This window comes from Thalassophryne amazonica, chromosome 17 (assembly GCF_902500255.1).
Source record: "Thalassophryne amazonica chromosome 17, fThaAma1.1, whole genome shotgun sequence".
NCBI lineage: Eukaryota > Metazoa > Chordata > Actinopteri > Batrachoidiformes > Batrachoididae > Thalassophryne > Thalassophryne amazonica.
Window position 1 is genome coordinate 40,645,618 of NC_047119.1, and position 16,804 is coordinate 40,662,421.

At 41.1% G+C, this 16,804-nt stretch overlaps 1 protein-coding gene across 1 annotated transcript; it reads left to right on the forward strand.

Annotated features, from left to right (window-relative positions):
* Positions 1–3,990: 3,990 nt before the first annotated feature.
* dnajc25 (DnaJ (Hsp40) homolog, subfamily C, member 25) lies at positions 3,991–15,639 on the forward strand. Its single transcript, XM_034192570.1, has 5 exons — positions 3,991–4,368; positions 6,617–6,769; positions 8,609–8,979; positions 14,142–14,241; positions 14,406–15,639. The coding sequence occupies exons 1-5, from the start codon at positions 4,030–4,032 to the stop codon at positions 14,526–14,528; spliced, it is 1,086 nt and encodes a 361-aa protein (XP_034048461.1). The 5' UTR covers positions 3,991–4,029; the 3' UTR covers positions 14,529–15,639.
* The last annotated feature ends 1,165 nt before the right edge of the window (positions 15,640–16,804 follow it).

A 16,804-nucleotide genomic window follows, 5' to 3' on the forward strand; every position in this document is an offset into this window, starting at 1 on the left:
TAAAGTGAATAAAATTGGTCCTAGCACAGAACCTTGTGGAACTCCATAATTAACTTTAGTCTGTGAAGAAGATTCCCCATTTACATGAACAAATTGTAATCTATTAGACAAATATGATTCAAACCACCGCAGCGCAGTGCCTTTAATACCTATGGCATGCTCTAATCTCTGTAATAAAATTTTATGGTCAACAGTATCAAAAGCAGCACTGAGGTCTAACATAACAAGCACAGAGATGAGTCCACTGTCCGAGGCCATAAGAAGATCATTTGTAACCTTCACTAATGCTGTTTCTGTACTATGATGAATTCTAAAACCTGACTGAAACTCTTCAAATAGACCATTCCTCTGCAGATTATCAGTTAGCTGTTTTACAACTACCCTTTCAAGAATTTTTGAGAGAAAAGGAAGGTTGGAGATTGGCCTATAATTAGCTAAGATAGCTGGGTCAAGTGATGGCTTTTTAAGTAATGGTTTAATTACTGCCACCTTAAAAGCCTGTGGTACATAGCCAACTAACAAAGATAGATTGATCATATTTAAGATCGAAGCATTAAATAATGGTAGGGCTTCCTTGAGCAGCCTGGTAGGAATGGGGTCTAATAAACATGTTGATGGTTTGGATGAAGTAACTAATGAAAATAACTCAGACAGAACAATCGGAGAGAAAGAGTCTAACCAAATACCGGCATCACTGAAAGCAGCCAAAGATAACGATACATCTTTGGGATGGTTATGAGTAATTTTTTCTCTAATAGTTAAAATTTTGTTAGCAAAGAAAGTCATGAAGTCATTACTAGTTAAAGTTAATGGAATACTCAGCTCAATAGAGCTCTGACTCTTTGTCAGCCTGGCTACAGTGCTGAAAAGAAACCTGGGGTTGTTCTTATTTTCTTCAATTAGTGATGAGTAGAAAGATGTTCTAGCTTTACGGAGGGCTTTTTTTATAGAGCAACAGACTCTTTTTCCAAGCTAAGTGAAGATCTTCTAAATTAGTGAGACGCCATTTCCTCTCCAACTTACGGGTTATCTGCTTTAAGCTGCAAGTTTGTGAGTTATACCACGGAGCTCTCTTTTTCAGAGGAGCTACAGCATCCAAAGTTGTCTTCAATGAGGATGTAAAACTATTGACGAGATACTCTATCTCACTTACATAGTTTAGGTAGCTACTCTGCACTGTGTTGGTATATGGCATTAGAGAACATAAAGAAGGAATCATATCCTTAAACCTAGTTACAGCGCTTTCTGAAAGACTTCTAGTGTAATGAAACTTATTCCCCACTGCTGGGTAGTCCATCAGAGTAAATGTAAATGTTATTAAGAAATGATCAGACAGAAGGGAGTTTTCAGGGAATACTGTTAAGTCTTCTATTTCCATACCATAAGTCAGAACAAGATCTAAGATATGATTAAAGTGGTGGGTGGACTCATTTACTTTTTTAGCAAAGCCAATAGAGTCTAATAATAGATTAAATGCAGTGTTGAGGCTGTCATTCTCAGCATCTGTGTGGATGTTAAAATCGCCCACTATAATTATCTTATCTGAGCTAAGCACTAAGTCAGACAAAAGGTCTGAAAATTCACAGAGAAACTCACAGTAACGGTACGATAGATAATAACAAATAAAACTGGTTTTTGGGACTTCCAATTTGGATGGACAAGACTAAGAGTCAAGCTTTCAAATGAATTAAAGCTCTGTCTGGGTTTTTGATTAATTAATAAGCTGGAATGGAAGATTGCTGCTAATCCTCCGCCCCGGCCCGTGCTACGAGCATTCTGACAGTTAGTGTGACTCGGGGGTGTTGACTCATTTAAACTAATATATTCATCCTGCTGTAACCAGGTTTCTGTAAGGCAGAATAAATCAATATGTTGATCAATTATTATATCATTTACCAACAGGGACTTAGAAGAGAGAGACCTAATGTTTAATAGACCACATTTAACTGTTTTAGTCTGTGGTGCAGTTGAAGGTGCTATATTATTTTTTCTTTTTGAATTTTTATGCTTAAATAGATTTTTGCTGGTTATTGGTGGTCTGGGAGCAGACACCGTCTCTACGGGGATGGGGTAATTAGGGGATGGCAGGGGGAGAGAAGCTGCAGAGAGGTGTGTAAGACTACAACTCTGCTTCCTGGTCCCAACCCTGGATAGTCACGGTTTGGAGGATTTAAGAAAATTGGCCAGATTTCTAGAAATGAGAGCTGCTCCATCCAAAGTGGGATGGATGCCGTCTCTCCTAACAAGACCAGGTTTTCCCCAGAAGCTTTGCCAATTATCTATGAAGCCCACCTCATTTTTTGGACACCACTCAGACAGCCAGCAATTCAAGGAGAACATGCGGCTAAACATGTCACTCCCGGTCCGATTGGGGAGGGGCCCAGAGAAAACTACAGCCCGGCCCTGTTGCAGGACAAGCTCTCGCAGCTTGGTGTGCCTGACTCCAACTGTAGGTGGATCACTGACTTCCTGTCTAACAGGAGGCAGCATGTGAAGCTGGGTGGACACATCTCCAACACACGGCCCATCAGTACCGGATTCCCCCAAGGCTGCATTCTTTCTCTTCTCCTCCTCTCCCTGTACACCAACAGCTGCACCCCCAGTCACCAGTCTGTGAAGCTCATGAAGTTCAAGACAGGAAATCGACCACCTGGTGTCCTGGTACAGACAGAACACCTGGAGCTCAATGCCCTCAAGACAGTAGAGATGGTTGTTGACTTCAGAAAGAATCTGGCCAACCCCATCACCCTGAGTGACTCCCTAGTTGCCATTGTGGAGTCCTTGCGCTGCCTGGGGATCACCATCACCCAGGACCTGAAGTGGGAGCCAAACGTCAGCTCTCACATCAAGAGAGCACAGCACAGGATGTATTTTCTGTGGCAGCTGAGGAAGTTCAACCGCCCAAAAACAATGATGGTGAACTTCTACACTGCCATCACTGAATCCATCCTCCCTGCCAAGGACAGGAGTAGACTGCAGCGTATCATCCATGCAGCAGAGGTGAGTGATTGCAATCTGCCATCCCTACAAGACCTGTATGTGTTCAGGGCCCTGAGGCGAGCAAGGCAGATTGTGACTGATCCCTCTGACTCAGGACGTAAAATTGTTGTCACCCTCCCCTCTGGCAGGAGGTTGAGCTTCATCAGGACCAAAACCTCAAGACACAAAAACAGCTTCTTTCCATCCGTAGCTGGACTCAATAATACCAGAGACCCCCACTTACTCTGCCTCCCTCCCCACTACCATAAAGCACAGACTGGTCATCCCTGCACTGAAAGATACTGTACACCTGTACCCCAATCACGTGTTTTTGCATTGTCCCATTTCATTACTTTTTATCTATTTAACAGTGAATGTAGTTTTGTGTATTTGACTCTTTTACTTCTTATATAAGTTTTTTCTTTTCCGATTGTTTATTCAGCAATAGCACCAGATCAAATTCCTTGTATGTGCAAACAATATAAATAAAGCTGAAAGTGACCGAGCAGCACACGATTATAACAGCAAGAGAGTATCTGCTGGGAGGGTCGAAGGTCTTGGAGCGGAGACAGTGAGAGGTCTTCGCACATCTTGTTTGATACATTTTTAGGGAGTAAAACGTTGGTAGACAACATGTCAACTGTGGAATAAGAGCTGTTTTGTTTAACCAGAGGAGTTTTGATCCAACAGAAGAATTTACCCATATGAGGTGCTGGTGAACTTAAAGACACATTTCAGTCACGCAAGGACACTAAGCAGTTCAAATGTATAAATGTATAAAGTGTAAAACATATGAAAGTCATAACAGTAGGCTGTTTCATTTCTCTTATCTTTTGTTTTCTAACTGTTCCATCTCCAACCTCCAGGATTTGTGTTTAGAGCTTGTGACACTTATCATCTTTTTAAAAAAAGAAAAAAAAAATGAACAAACTCTCGTGTTTACATTTTGGAACTAAAACTTCACTTAACCAACAGGTGGAATGGAAGACTTTTTTTAACTAATCTGTGACGTCATCAGACTGCGACAGCCTGGCTGCAGCGGTGTCGGTGATGGCTGCGGTCCCGGAGCGGAGCAGCGGAGGTTCGGGCTCCTGTGTCCGATTCGGACGGCCTCGGTGGCTGCTGGCGCCGCTGCTGCTCTCGGTGTGTCTGGTGCCGGCGGTCTCGGCGCTGCTGGAGGGTCTTTATTGCGGCACTCAGGTCTGCTACGAAGTGCTCGGCGTCACGCGGGAAGCTTCCAAGGCGGAGATCGCACGCGCCTACCGGCAGCTGGCCCGCCGGTACCACCCGGACCGGTTCCGATCGGGAGATCTGGGAGCCGAGGGAGAGACTCAAGAGTCCGCCGAGCAGAAGTTTCTGCTGATCGCCACCGCCTACGAAACCTTAAAGGTAGGTCTGAAAAGAAACTCAAAGTTTGCTTCAACACGTCATCACTGTTTTTAAACGTCACACTTAAACTGCAGGGCCTTTAAAAAAAAACAAACAAAACAACAACAGTGATGTGTCAGTCTAAAAAAATAATGAAATCAAATAAAATAACATTGTGTTTGTAATTACAAAGACACTTTCAGTAATTTAAAAAAAGATCAGTCAAATAAAAAAATAATTAAAAGAACTGGGTAACTTAAAGTCAATTATTAATTAAACAGCCTGTCAGACATAAAGAAAAAAAACTCTTTAAAGATTAACTTAAAGTCAGTCGTTAAAAAAAAAAAAAGAACCCGTCGGTCCTAAAATGATTTCTAAGCAAAACACTAGCATTCACATGCCGACAGTAGAAAAAACGTCACAGCGATCACAAATCTAATGACGTGAAACTTATTTATTTATTCACGGTAATTAGACAGAGCATTTGTCTTAATTTAACAAGTCTTCCATCTTTGTTTCTCTCTGTGACGTCACACGTGTTTAGTAGACGTAAACACGACCGTCCAGCTTTGAGCATTGTTATACAAACCTTTATGGAAAAAAATACTGCAGGTCTTTAGCTGTCCACGACACGTACCATCACGGTGTGACGCTCTCACGGAGACGGCAGAGGTCAAATCCACCCTCACTCACTATCTCACAGATATTTCTGCTCTGTGAATCACTTCTGGAGGCGGAGTCAGAATCCAAACCGTCTTTACGAACTAATGTCTTTGTTTTTGCTGCAGATCAACGCTCAAACTACGCACTTGTTGCCATGGTAACGCCACTGCTCCATCTTACCTTGCTCTTCAGTGTGATGTAGCCACTGTTGTGTTCTTTGTATTTAATGGTGTTTGACAAAGATAAGATAAGCAATTAGAGAGACTTTATTGTCATTGTAATAAACAACAAAACTTCGTTGGTGACAACCAGTCAGTAGCACCAATGATTAATTATAAAAATAAAATAAAAGCGCAGTAAGGTGCAAGAGACTGATAAACTGCTTATTTCTGCAACAGCACCCTCACCCAAGCCTCAAAACACCAATAGGTGGCAATAAAAAAAACCCGCTGATGTCACAGAGGAACAAACATTAGGGTTTGTGGTCAATGCTCATCACAAACTTTCTTTATTTTGAAGATGATGAAACATCTCGTGCTGAAAAAAATGGTCAAACTTATTCTTGTATTTTGCATTTTCAGACACTTTAATAGGAAAATTTGTAACAAACCAGACTTTTGGTTTCTGTGTTAATGATATTCTTCAGAAGAATTCAAACCTTCATTTTAAAAAGTTACAAGGTTTTGAATTCTCAGCACAGCTTCACATTTCTTATAATTAAATTATTAAAAATGCACTGAAAAATAATGGGATTAAAGATGGTTAGTGTAGTTTAAATCCATTTTAGAACAGATAATCCCACTTGGAGCACTACATACTATTCTATTGGATTACCAGTTTCAGAACATATGGGATGAGCAAAAATAACCCTATTCATGAATCTGACTCTGACCCTGAGTCTGACTCTGACCGTGGCCCTGACCTTGATTCTGACACTGAGTATTACCCTAATTTTGACCCTTATCCTGAGACTGGCCGCGACCTTAAATATGTTCCCGCTGCTTTCACGTGTTCAGAGGGAATGTTCTTGGTCAGATGACCTTCTGTCAGATGGGTTGGAGCGTCGATCTGTTTAATAAAGTTGTTTTGTCTTTTGCGTAAAAATAAACATGAGAGGTTTTCTCCACTTCTCTGCTGTTCTGCTTTCACATGGAACATTTTGGATAAATTGTAAAAAATTATTGGAATAAATGTCCTCTGTTGTGCTGATGAAACCCGACTTTCTGCATCTGTTTGAGCAAGTGATAAAAGTAGGAAAAAATATTAATACTTCTCAGTTCTGATCATTTATTGTTTCATCCAACTCTTTTTCACTTTGAGCAAAACTGTTCCAAACATCGGTTTTACGTTTGATCCGTGTAACAGGATCACCATTACCAGAAGCCCCACCCACACTGGGTGTGGCTGCATGCCACACCCAGCTGTGTTTAACTAGACTTAGTCTTAATCAGGTGACGGTTCTGCACCTGCAGGCCGTCCTTGGTGTGGAACCATTTGAAACCAGATTCTTTTGAATGATCTGGATTAAAGAACAGTACAAAATAAACTGAAACATTACAATCTTAATTTTCAACAAACTCTATCCTCTGGTTTTGTGTCCACGCAGGATGAGGACAGTCGGCGAGACTACGACTACATGCTGGACCACCCGGATGAATACTACCAGCACTATTACGCCTACTACCGCCGACGCCTCGCCCCCAAAGTGGATGTCAGACTTGTCATCCTCATCACAGTCTGTGCCATCTCCATCTTCCAGGTCTGACCTCCAAAAGCCTTTTTTAAAAACCATGTATCACATTTAAAGCTGTTTGTTAACCATTTTAAAGTCATACTATCTCAACTTTAACCAGACTAAATCCAGCAGGTTCGCAGGCTTGGAACCAGTGAACCGGTGTCATGTTGTCTGATAGTTTGTGGTCCAGGCAAACAAGCTTACAGTGCATCCGGAAGTGTTCACAGCACTTCACTTTTTCTACATTTCATTCTCCTTATTCCAAAATGGAGTAAATTAATTTTTTTCCCTCAAAATTCTACTCACAACACCCCATAATGACAACATGAAAAAAATTTTTTTCTTTGCAAATTTCTTAAAAATTAAAAAACAAAGAAGTCACACATAAGTATTCACACCCTTTGTGCAGTATTTTGTTGCACGAGCAATTACAGTCTCAATTCTTCTTGAATATGATGCCACAAGCTTGGTGCACCTATCTTTGGGCAGTTTTGTCCATTCCTCTTTGCTGCACCTCTCAAGCTCCATCAGGTTGGATGTAGAGCATCAGTGCACAGACATTTTCAGATATCTCCAGAGATTGTCAATAAGTTTCAGGTCTGGGCTCTGGCTGGGCCACTCAAGGACATTCACAGAGTTGTCCTGAAGTTACTCCTTTGATATCTTGACTGTGTGCTTCGAGTCATTGACTGAAAGATGAACCATCGTCTCAGTCTGAGGTCAAGCGCACTCTGGATTTGGTTTTCATCCATGATGTCTCTGTACATTGCTGCATTCATCTTTCCCTCAATCCTGACTAGTCTCCCAGTTCCTGCCACTGAAAAACATCCCCACAGCATGATGGTGCCACCACCATGCTTCACTGTAGGGATGGTGCCTGGTTTCCTCCAAACATGACACAGAAGAATTCAATATTTGTCTCATCAGTCCAGAGAATTTTTGGTTCTCATGGTATGAGAGTTTTTCAGGTGCCATACAGGCCTGATTGGTGTATTGTCCTTCTGGAAGGCTCTCCTCTCTCCACAGAGAAATCCTTGAGCTCTGACAGAGTGACCATTAGGTTCTTGGTCACCTCCCTGACTAATGCCTGTCTCCCCCGCTCACCCACTTTAACGGGGGGCCAGCTCTAGGAAGAGTCCTGGTGGATCCGAACGTCTGCCATTTACGGATGATGTTGGCCACTGTGCTCACTGGGACGTTCAAAGCAGCAGAAATGTTTCTATACCCTTCCTCAGATTTGTGCCTTGAGACAATCCTGTCTCGGAGGTCTACAGACAATTCCTTTGACTTCATGCTTGGTTTGTGCTCTGACATGCACTGTCAACTGTAGGACCTTATATGTAGACAGGTGTATGTCTTTCCAAATCATGTCCAATCAAGTGAATTTACCCCAGGTGGATTCAGTTAAGCTGTAGAAGCATCTCAAGGATGATCAGTGGTTAACTGATTAACACACATTAACTGATTAACATCAGCTTTAGCAGATGGAATCAGTTAATCAGTGAAATCACCTGATTGAGGGGGGTGGTTACAAAAGAAACCTGCACACTCCTGGCCCTTTCTGGAATCAGTTTGACACCTCTGTCTTAGAGGCATCGGCACAACCGTGGGGGATAATGTGTGTTTTTGAAAACATTTATCAGAGCAGCAGTGGAAACACGCTTCGTGTGGATCTGCTTGTTTTGACTAATACCTAATTGAAAATGGATGAGTGGGTCTCTGGAGGATCCTGGAATGGCTTTGTGTCAAACGGCTACTTAGTGTGACTCAGATGAGGAGAATCACTGACACCGAGTTAATGTTTTGACGTTTCAGTTTTCATACATGGTGTGAATGTGTGATATCTCTGCCTCTCTGATGCAGTACTACAGCTGGTGCAGCAGCTACAACGAGGCCATCAATTATCTGGTGACCGTACCCAAGTATCGAATCCAGGCCACTGAGATCGCCAAACAGCAGGGCCTACTCAACCGCTCCAAGGAGAAAGGCAAGAACCGGCGCTCCAAAGAGGAGATCCGAGAGCAGGAGGAGGAGGTAATCCGTGACATCATCAAGAACAAGATCGACATTAAAGGTGGCTACCAGAAGCCGAATGTGACAGACATCTTGCTGTGCCAAATCATCCTCTTCCCGTACTACCTGACTACCTACGTCACATGGTACGCCGGCTGGGTGTACCGCTTCACTATCTGCCGTGAGGAGTACGGCGACGATGAGAAGCTTTACCTCATCAGGTCAGCTCCCAGCATGCCCTTCTGCCCTCTGACTGGTGTGCCTTGATAGAGAGAGTGGTGTCAACTCAGAGCGTGGCACCATTTTGGGCCCAACTGCGCTGAACTACTGAATGAACCTTTAATGTTTTCAACATTTTTTTGAATCATTTAACCACATACAACAACACATCAAGGTACAGGTGCTATCAAAATAAATATAAAACTAGTTAAGCTATCAAATTTACATAAATTTACAATTTGTGAAGATTTATTTAATTAATTTAAAACCTGATTTATGCAGCTGCAGCTCTGTAACTCTGTGTAATGCATTGACGTGCGTGAGTTTTGTCTCTGGATTATACTTTATTCTGGACTAATTTGACCCTCAATAAGCTTTTCTTTCTACAATCATCACCTCCAAATCAAAGGTACGCTGTACAATTTCCTCTTTTAGACTTTGTGGTATAAAGTTGCGGACTTTTTTGATCCATTTTTAATCTGTAAAAACTGTTGGGATGTTGTAATGGGAGACAAAGGATTGAAAGCAGAAAAGTGTCAAATCACAGCCTTTTGTGTCTGATTTAACAGGTGTACGTCAGGCTTCAGGTCACAGTCTGAACACGGTTTGAAAAAAATAAATGGTCGGACTTTTAATCAGGGAAATTACTCCGGTTCCATTTTCCTCAAATCAGTGAGTGTTAGAGCTGAACTTTAATTTGTACCTCTGCACGTCCAGACTGCTCGGGGTTTTTAATGGAAATACATTGCGATCGGACGGGACATTTTATCCGATGCGAGCGAAATGTATGTAACGTATTAGTTACAGTCAGGAGGTGCCGAACATCTATGGGGAGTCCTGAATCGGGTCCTGCACCTCATTTAATGACCAGCTGAAAATTTCCCCTGAAAACTTTTGTCTGCCAAATGTATTTGAGCCATTATCAAAATGTAAACGGTGTGCGCACTGTAAAACCACGATTATAATGTGATGGCAGACGAAACAGTGAAAGCAGAAAAGTGTCAAATCTCAGCCTTTTGTGTCTGATTTAACAGGTGCACGTCAGGCTGCAGCTCTGAGTCTGAGCACGGCATGAAAAAAATAAACGGTCGGGCTTTTAATCACAGAAATGACTCCGGCCCCACATGCTAGGGGTTTAATGGAAATATGATTAAATGACTTTCTTTGCTAATAAAATTTTAACTATTAGAGAAAAAATTACTCATAACCATCCCAAAGACGTATCGTTATCTTTGGCTGCTTTCAGTGATGCCGGTATTTGGTTAGACTCTTTCTCTCCGATTGTTCTGAGTTATTTTCATTAGTTACGTCCTCCAAACAATCAACATGTCTATTAGACCCCATTCCTACCAGGCTGCTCAAGGAAGCCCTACCATTAATTAATGCTTCGATCTTAAATAGGATCAATCTATCTTTATTAGTTGGCTATGTACCACAGGCTTTTAAGGTGGCAGTAATTAAACCATTACTTAAAAAGCCATCACTTGACCCAGCTATCTTAGCTAATTATAGGCCAATCTCCAACCTTCCTTTTCTCTCAAAAATTCTTGAAAGGGTTGTTGTAAAACAGCTAACTGATCATCTGCAGAGGAATGGTCTATTTGAAGAGTTTCAGTCAGGTTTTAGAATTCATCATAGTACAGAAACAGCATTAGTGAAGGTTACAAATGATCTTATGGCCTCAGACAGTGGACTCATCTCTGTGCTTGTTCTGTTAGACCTCAGTGCTGCTTTTGATACTGTTGACCATAAAATTTTATTACAGAGATTAGAGCATGCCATAGGTATTAAAGGCACTGCGCTGCGGTGGTTTGAATCATATTTATCTAATAGATTACAATTTGTTCATGTAAATGGGGAATCTTCTTCACAGACTAAGGTTAATTATGGAGTTCCACAAGGTTCTGTGCTAGGACCAATTTTATTCACTTTATACATGTTTCCCTTAGGCAGTATTATTAGACGGCATTGCTTAAATTTTCATTGTTACGCAGATGATACCCAGCTTTATCTATCCATGAAGCCAGAGGACACACACCAATTAGCTAAACTGCAGGATTGTCTTACAGACATAAAGACATGGATGACCTCTAATTTCCTGCTTTTAAACTCAGATGAAACCGAAGTTATTGTACTTGGCCCCACAAATCTTAGAAACATGGTGTCTAACCAGATCCTTACTCTGGATGGCATTACCCTGACCTCTAGTAATACTGTGAGAAATCTTGGAGTCATTTTTGATCAGGATAGGTCATTCAATGCGCATATTAAACAAATATGTAGGACTGCTTTTTTGCATTTGCGCAATATCTCTAAAATTAGAAAGGTCTTGTCTCAGAGTGATGCTGAAAAACTAATTCATGCATTTATTTCCTCTAGGCTGGACTATTGTAATTCATTATTATCAGGTTGTCCTAAAAGTTCCCTGAAAAGCCTTCAGTTAATTCAAAATGCTGCAGCTAGAGTGCTAACAGGGACTAGAAGGAGAGAGCATATCTCACCCATATTGTCCTCTCTTCATTGGCTTCCTGTTAATTCTAGAATAGAATTTAAAATTCTTCTTCTTACTTATAAGGTTTTGAATAATCAGGTCCCATCTTATCTTAGGGACCTCGTAGTACCATATCACCCCAATAGAGTGCTTCGCTCTCAGACTGCAGGCTTACTTGTAGTTCCTAGGGTTTGTAAGAGTAGAATGGGAGGCAGAGCCTTCAGCTTTCAGGCTCCTCTCCTGTGGAATAAGCTCCCAATTCAGATTAGGGAGACAGACACCTTCTCTACATTTAAGATTAGGCTTAAAACTTTCCTTTTTGCTAAAGCTTATAGTTAGGGATGGATCAGGTGAACCATCCCTTAGTTATGCTGCTATAGACTTAGACTGCTGGGGGGTTCCCATGATGCACTGAGTGTTTCTTTCTCTTTTTGCTCTGTATGCACCACTCTGCATTTAATCATTAGTGATTGATCTCTGCTCCCCTCCACAGCATGTCTTTTTCCTGGTTCTCTCCCTCAGCCCCAACCAGTCCCAGCAGAAGACTGCCCCTCCCTGGGCCTGGTTCTGCTGGAGGTTTCTTCCTGTTAAAAGGGAGTTTTTCCTTCCCACTGTTGCCAAGTGCTTGCTCACAGGGGGTCGTTTTGACCGTTGGGGTTTTTCCGTAATTATTGTATGGCCTTGCCTTACAATATAAAGCGCCTTGGGGCAACTGTTTGTTTGTTGTGATTTGGCGCTATATAAATAAAATTGATTTGATTTGAAATACAGTAGTGTTCAGAATAATAGTAGTGCTATGTGACTAAAAAGATTAATCCAGGTTTTGAGTATATTTCTTATTGTTAATGGGAACCAAGGTACCAGTAGATTCTCACAAATCCAACAAGACCAAGCATTCATGATATGCACACTCTTAAGGCTATGAAATTGGGCTATTAGTAAAAAAAAAAAAATAGTAGAAAAGGGGGTGTTCACAATAATAGTAGTGTGGCATTCAGTCAATGAGTTCGTCAGTTTTGTGGAACAAACAGGTGTGAATCAGGTGTCCCCTATTTAAGGATGAAGCCAGCACCTGTTGAACATGCTTTTCTCTTTGAAAGACTGCGGAAAATGGAACGTTCAAGACATTGTTTAGAAGAACAGCGTAGTTTGATTAAAATGTTGATTGGAGAGGGGAAACTTATACGAAAACTTATAGGCTGTTCATCTACAATGATCTTCAGTGCTTTAAAAATGGACAAAAAAAAAACAGAGACGTGGAAGAAAATGGAAAACAAACATCAAAATGGATAAAAGAATAACCAGAATGGCAAAGGCTCACCCATTGATCAGCTCCAGGATGATCAAAAACAGTCTGGAGCTACCTGTAAGTGCTGTGACAGTTAGAAGACGCCTGTGTGAAGCTAATTTATTTGCAAGAATCCCCCACAAAGTCCCTCTGTTAAATAAAAGATGTGCAGAAGAGGTTACAATTTGCCAAAGAACACATCAACTGGCCTAAAGAGAAATGGAGGAATATTTTGTGGACTGAAGAGAGTAAAATTGTTCTTTTTGGGTCCAAGGGCTGCAGACAGTTTATGAACACCCCCGTTTCTACTTTTTTTTTTTTTACTAATAGCCCAATTTCATAGCCTTAAGAGTGTGCATATCATGAATGCTTGATCTTGTTGAATTTGTGAGAATCTACTGAATCTACTGGTACCTTGTTTCCCATGTAACAATAAGAAATACTCAAAACCTGGATTAATCTTTTTAGTCACATAGCACTACTATTATTCTGAACACTACTGTACATTGTGATCGGACCGGACATTTTATCCGATGTGAGTGAAAATCTGTTGTACAAAATTCGTTATATATAGTGTTAATTACATGGAAAACAATACAAAACTTTGGGACTTTTTTTGTCTGGTGACTGCAATATTTGGTTTATACGATGATGGTTAGGTGAGTTTTACTGTACATGGGACTGAACAATAAATTTACGTCTTAAAACTTTGATGATGATGTCAGCTTCCATCCCACACGGCTGACTTTATTTTCCCAAATTTTTCTTCTGTTCAGATCTGAAGGGAATCTGTACATCTTGAAGCCCTTGTTGTGTCTATTTGTGCCTCCAAATGCACAACAACCCATCATTTACGTGCAGATAGATTAACAGCCAGCGCTATTTTGAACCCAAGATGACACCATGAGTCACGTGACCGATTTTTTTTTTTTTTTTTTTTTTGGAGGGGGGGGGGTTCTCTCGCCACTATCAAGGCACACTAGCCCTGACAGCCCACTCACAGAATAAAAAAAAACAACATAGCACTGTGACACAACACGCCCACAACATAATTAATAAGTAATACAAAATAGAACTGTATATGTTAAAGAAAAACAGTGTTTTTATAATAAAAATAAACTGTATAAATGCTGAAGTGCACAGTATGTAATAGTAATTCTTGAAAATGGGCAATTAATTTAATTGGTCACAAAGCTTGTGATTAATTTTTTTTAATCACCTGATAACACAACTAGCAACCTTGTCTTGTCACTGCCCTTTCTGTAGAGCCACACCCAAACCTGAGCCCAGCGTTTTGATTGACTGTGAGAACCAGTGATAAACAAACAAACCCGTTAATATGATGCTGTTTGATTTATTTTAATAATTTTTTTGTCTGCCTGCAGGAGGCTGATGAAAATGTCACAGTCTCAGTTTGACAGTCTGGAAGAAAGCAGCAAACGGACGTTTCTGGACAAACGGCTCTGGATCCGAGAAAACTTTGAGGTTTACCTTTATTTATTAATAAACATACAGACTGACATCGAAGAACATATTTAGTGAAAAGTATGATTTACTTTAATGACTTTAATTGGTAGCGGCTAATTTATTTATTAAGAGCGACTTGAAGTTGCAAGTGAGCTCGACGTCCTGACAGTGGCGTGTTTCAGGTTTACCGGCGGCAGCAGGAAGAGGAGATGAAGGTGAAGATGGCGATGGACCCGCGGATGAAGCGTTACCGCCGCTGGATGAAGAACGAGGGACCCGGCCGGCTCACCTTCGTTGACGACTGACGGCGTGCGTGGGTTTGTAACAGCACGCCCACCTTACTGGTGATGCATGCGTGGCAGATGAAGCTGCGAATAGACACGTTAACTCCGCCCCTTTCTACAGGCAGGCATGTTTTCGTCACGATGTGTCAGATGATTGAAGGTTCAATAAAACATGAGCAGGAGTTTACGATTTATTTAAAACAAAAAAATTAGACTACACGTCTCATTTTTTAAATCAAATTTTCTCCACCTGAGTTTTGTATCAACAGATTTCTATATCCATTTCTTTTTTTTTTCTTTAATCAGAGACTGTTACTGTTGCAGCTACTGTCAGTAATATTTAAAGAAGAAATCGCCAAGTGTTTATATTTTTGTCGTTTTGTATACAAAGATCATCACCAGAGTTCAGCTGTTTAGATCCACCCCTCTGCTGCCATTTCCATAGCAACCCGTTTGGTACCTGAGTGTGTTTAACTGCTGGACACGTGGGCTTTTGTTGGATGACTGTTCTAGGAGAAAAATTCTGCATCATTTTTTTGTGGCATTTCCTTCATTGGCGCCATCAGTGCGTCTGCACAAGATTATCGCCAAAGTCAACGGCGACAGTCACCAACTCTACTTTCACCTTGCTGTGACCTTTGACCTAGGCTGAGGGATCTCATGTTCAACATCTTTCAAACCGGAAAAATAAAGACCGAAGCGCCCCCCCCCCCAACATGCTGGGAAATCACTACATTCACTTCCTCCTTTTCTTCATTCAACCAGTCGGTAAACGAGGTGCGTTTGTGTCACTCAGGAATACGGTGAACACGCTGCAGTTTTCTTTCCTGGCCCCACTGATGGATTATTTTCTGGATTTAAGGAGGATTGCGGTTACGAAGGGGCAGGTGTGTGCATCTGTGTGTCCGTCCTTGTTATTTCAGGTAAAAAGTCATTGGTTGATGTCATGTTTGTATTTCCTGGAGAAATTCAACAAAGTGGCATGAAAATCTGAGTTTGTTTTCTCAGAATGCCGTTTATCTGATTTATGTAGAAGTACTGTGAGCTCATAATCTGCTGCGATAAATTACAAACTAAATGGTAATTTGTCATGAGGACATTTTTTAAGAGTTAATAAAAACACTTTTTAAGATCAGAGCCATGTTGGAATGATTGAGGAAAACACTTTGTGGGGGGAAAAAGTTTGTTGTCAGAACCACCGGCTGAGTTTGTTTTCATTGTTCTAGATGATGTTTTTTTTTTTTTTTTACTGGCATTGTGGTTTTGCTGTCTGTGAAAGAGTCACATTTAGAAGAAGTGCACAAACTGAGTTTAAAAGGATCCCACAATGCACGTGATGTCACATGACTTGTGCCTTCATCGGTTTTACACAGACCTTTTATGATGGTGCAGAAAATGCTGTTTCAGCAATGATGGTATTGTTTTCTGTGCCATACCATGGTTGGCCACTAAGCTAAATAGGTGGAGAATAAAAACAAAAACAATACGTAGACTGCATATTCTGTGTGATGTTACCCGTAGGTTTTCTATGGCGACCCGGAACCGCTGATATGAAGCCCGTATGTGGGTGTCGCCATGTTGACAGCAGCAGCTCTAACCCTGGCTACGTCACAATGAATTCATTAATGCATAAAGGGCCAGAGCGTGCGTGCGTGTGTGTGTGTGCGTGTGTGTGTGTGTGTGTGTGTGTGTGTGTGTGTGTGATGAAAGAAGCATGAACACACCTCTTTCTTCCAGTCTGAACCACATAAGCTAACAGGCTAACCTGTGTTTTGGTGTTTATTAAATAATATTTTTGGGGACTGTACAATGGTTCTCTTAACTTTATTTGGGGTGAATATTAAAAGTTATGAGCCGTTTATTTCTTCAGTAATCATATATCAACAGGACAAAGCTACTGACAGCTGCTAAAAGTGATAACGCTGTTAACGTACAACATTAATAAGATGTGAGTTTCACTCAACATGAATATTTCAACAGATGTCTTAGAGGATCTGTTAGGATGCTTCACCACAAGATGGATTATTCCAGGTGTTTGTAGTAAAATACGACACACAAAAACACAACAGCTAGCAGCCACATTGAGCGGACACTGAGCTAAAGTCCAGGGGAAGAATCACTGGGCTCAGTCATTGTCACTCAAAGCAGCCATGCCCCCAGTTATACAGAGCTTTGTCTTAAAACTTCTTAAGCTAAGACATTAGAAAAAAAAAGTTTTTTGTGTGAGTCTGTAAACATGTTTATTTCTGCTCTAAAGTTGGACATTTTAACATAAGCTCCTATGGGAAGTTGCTCAC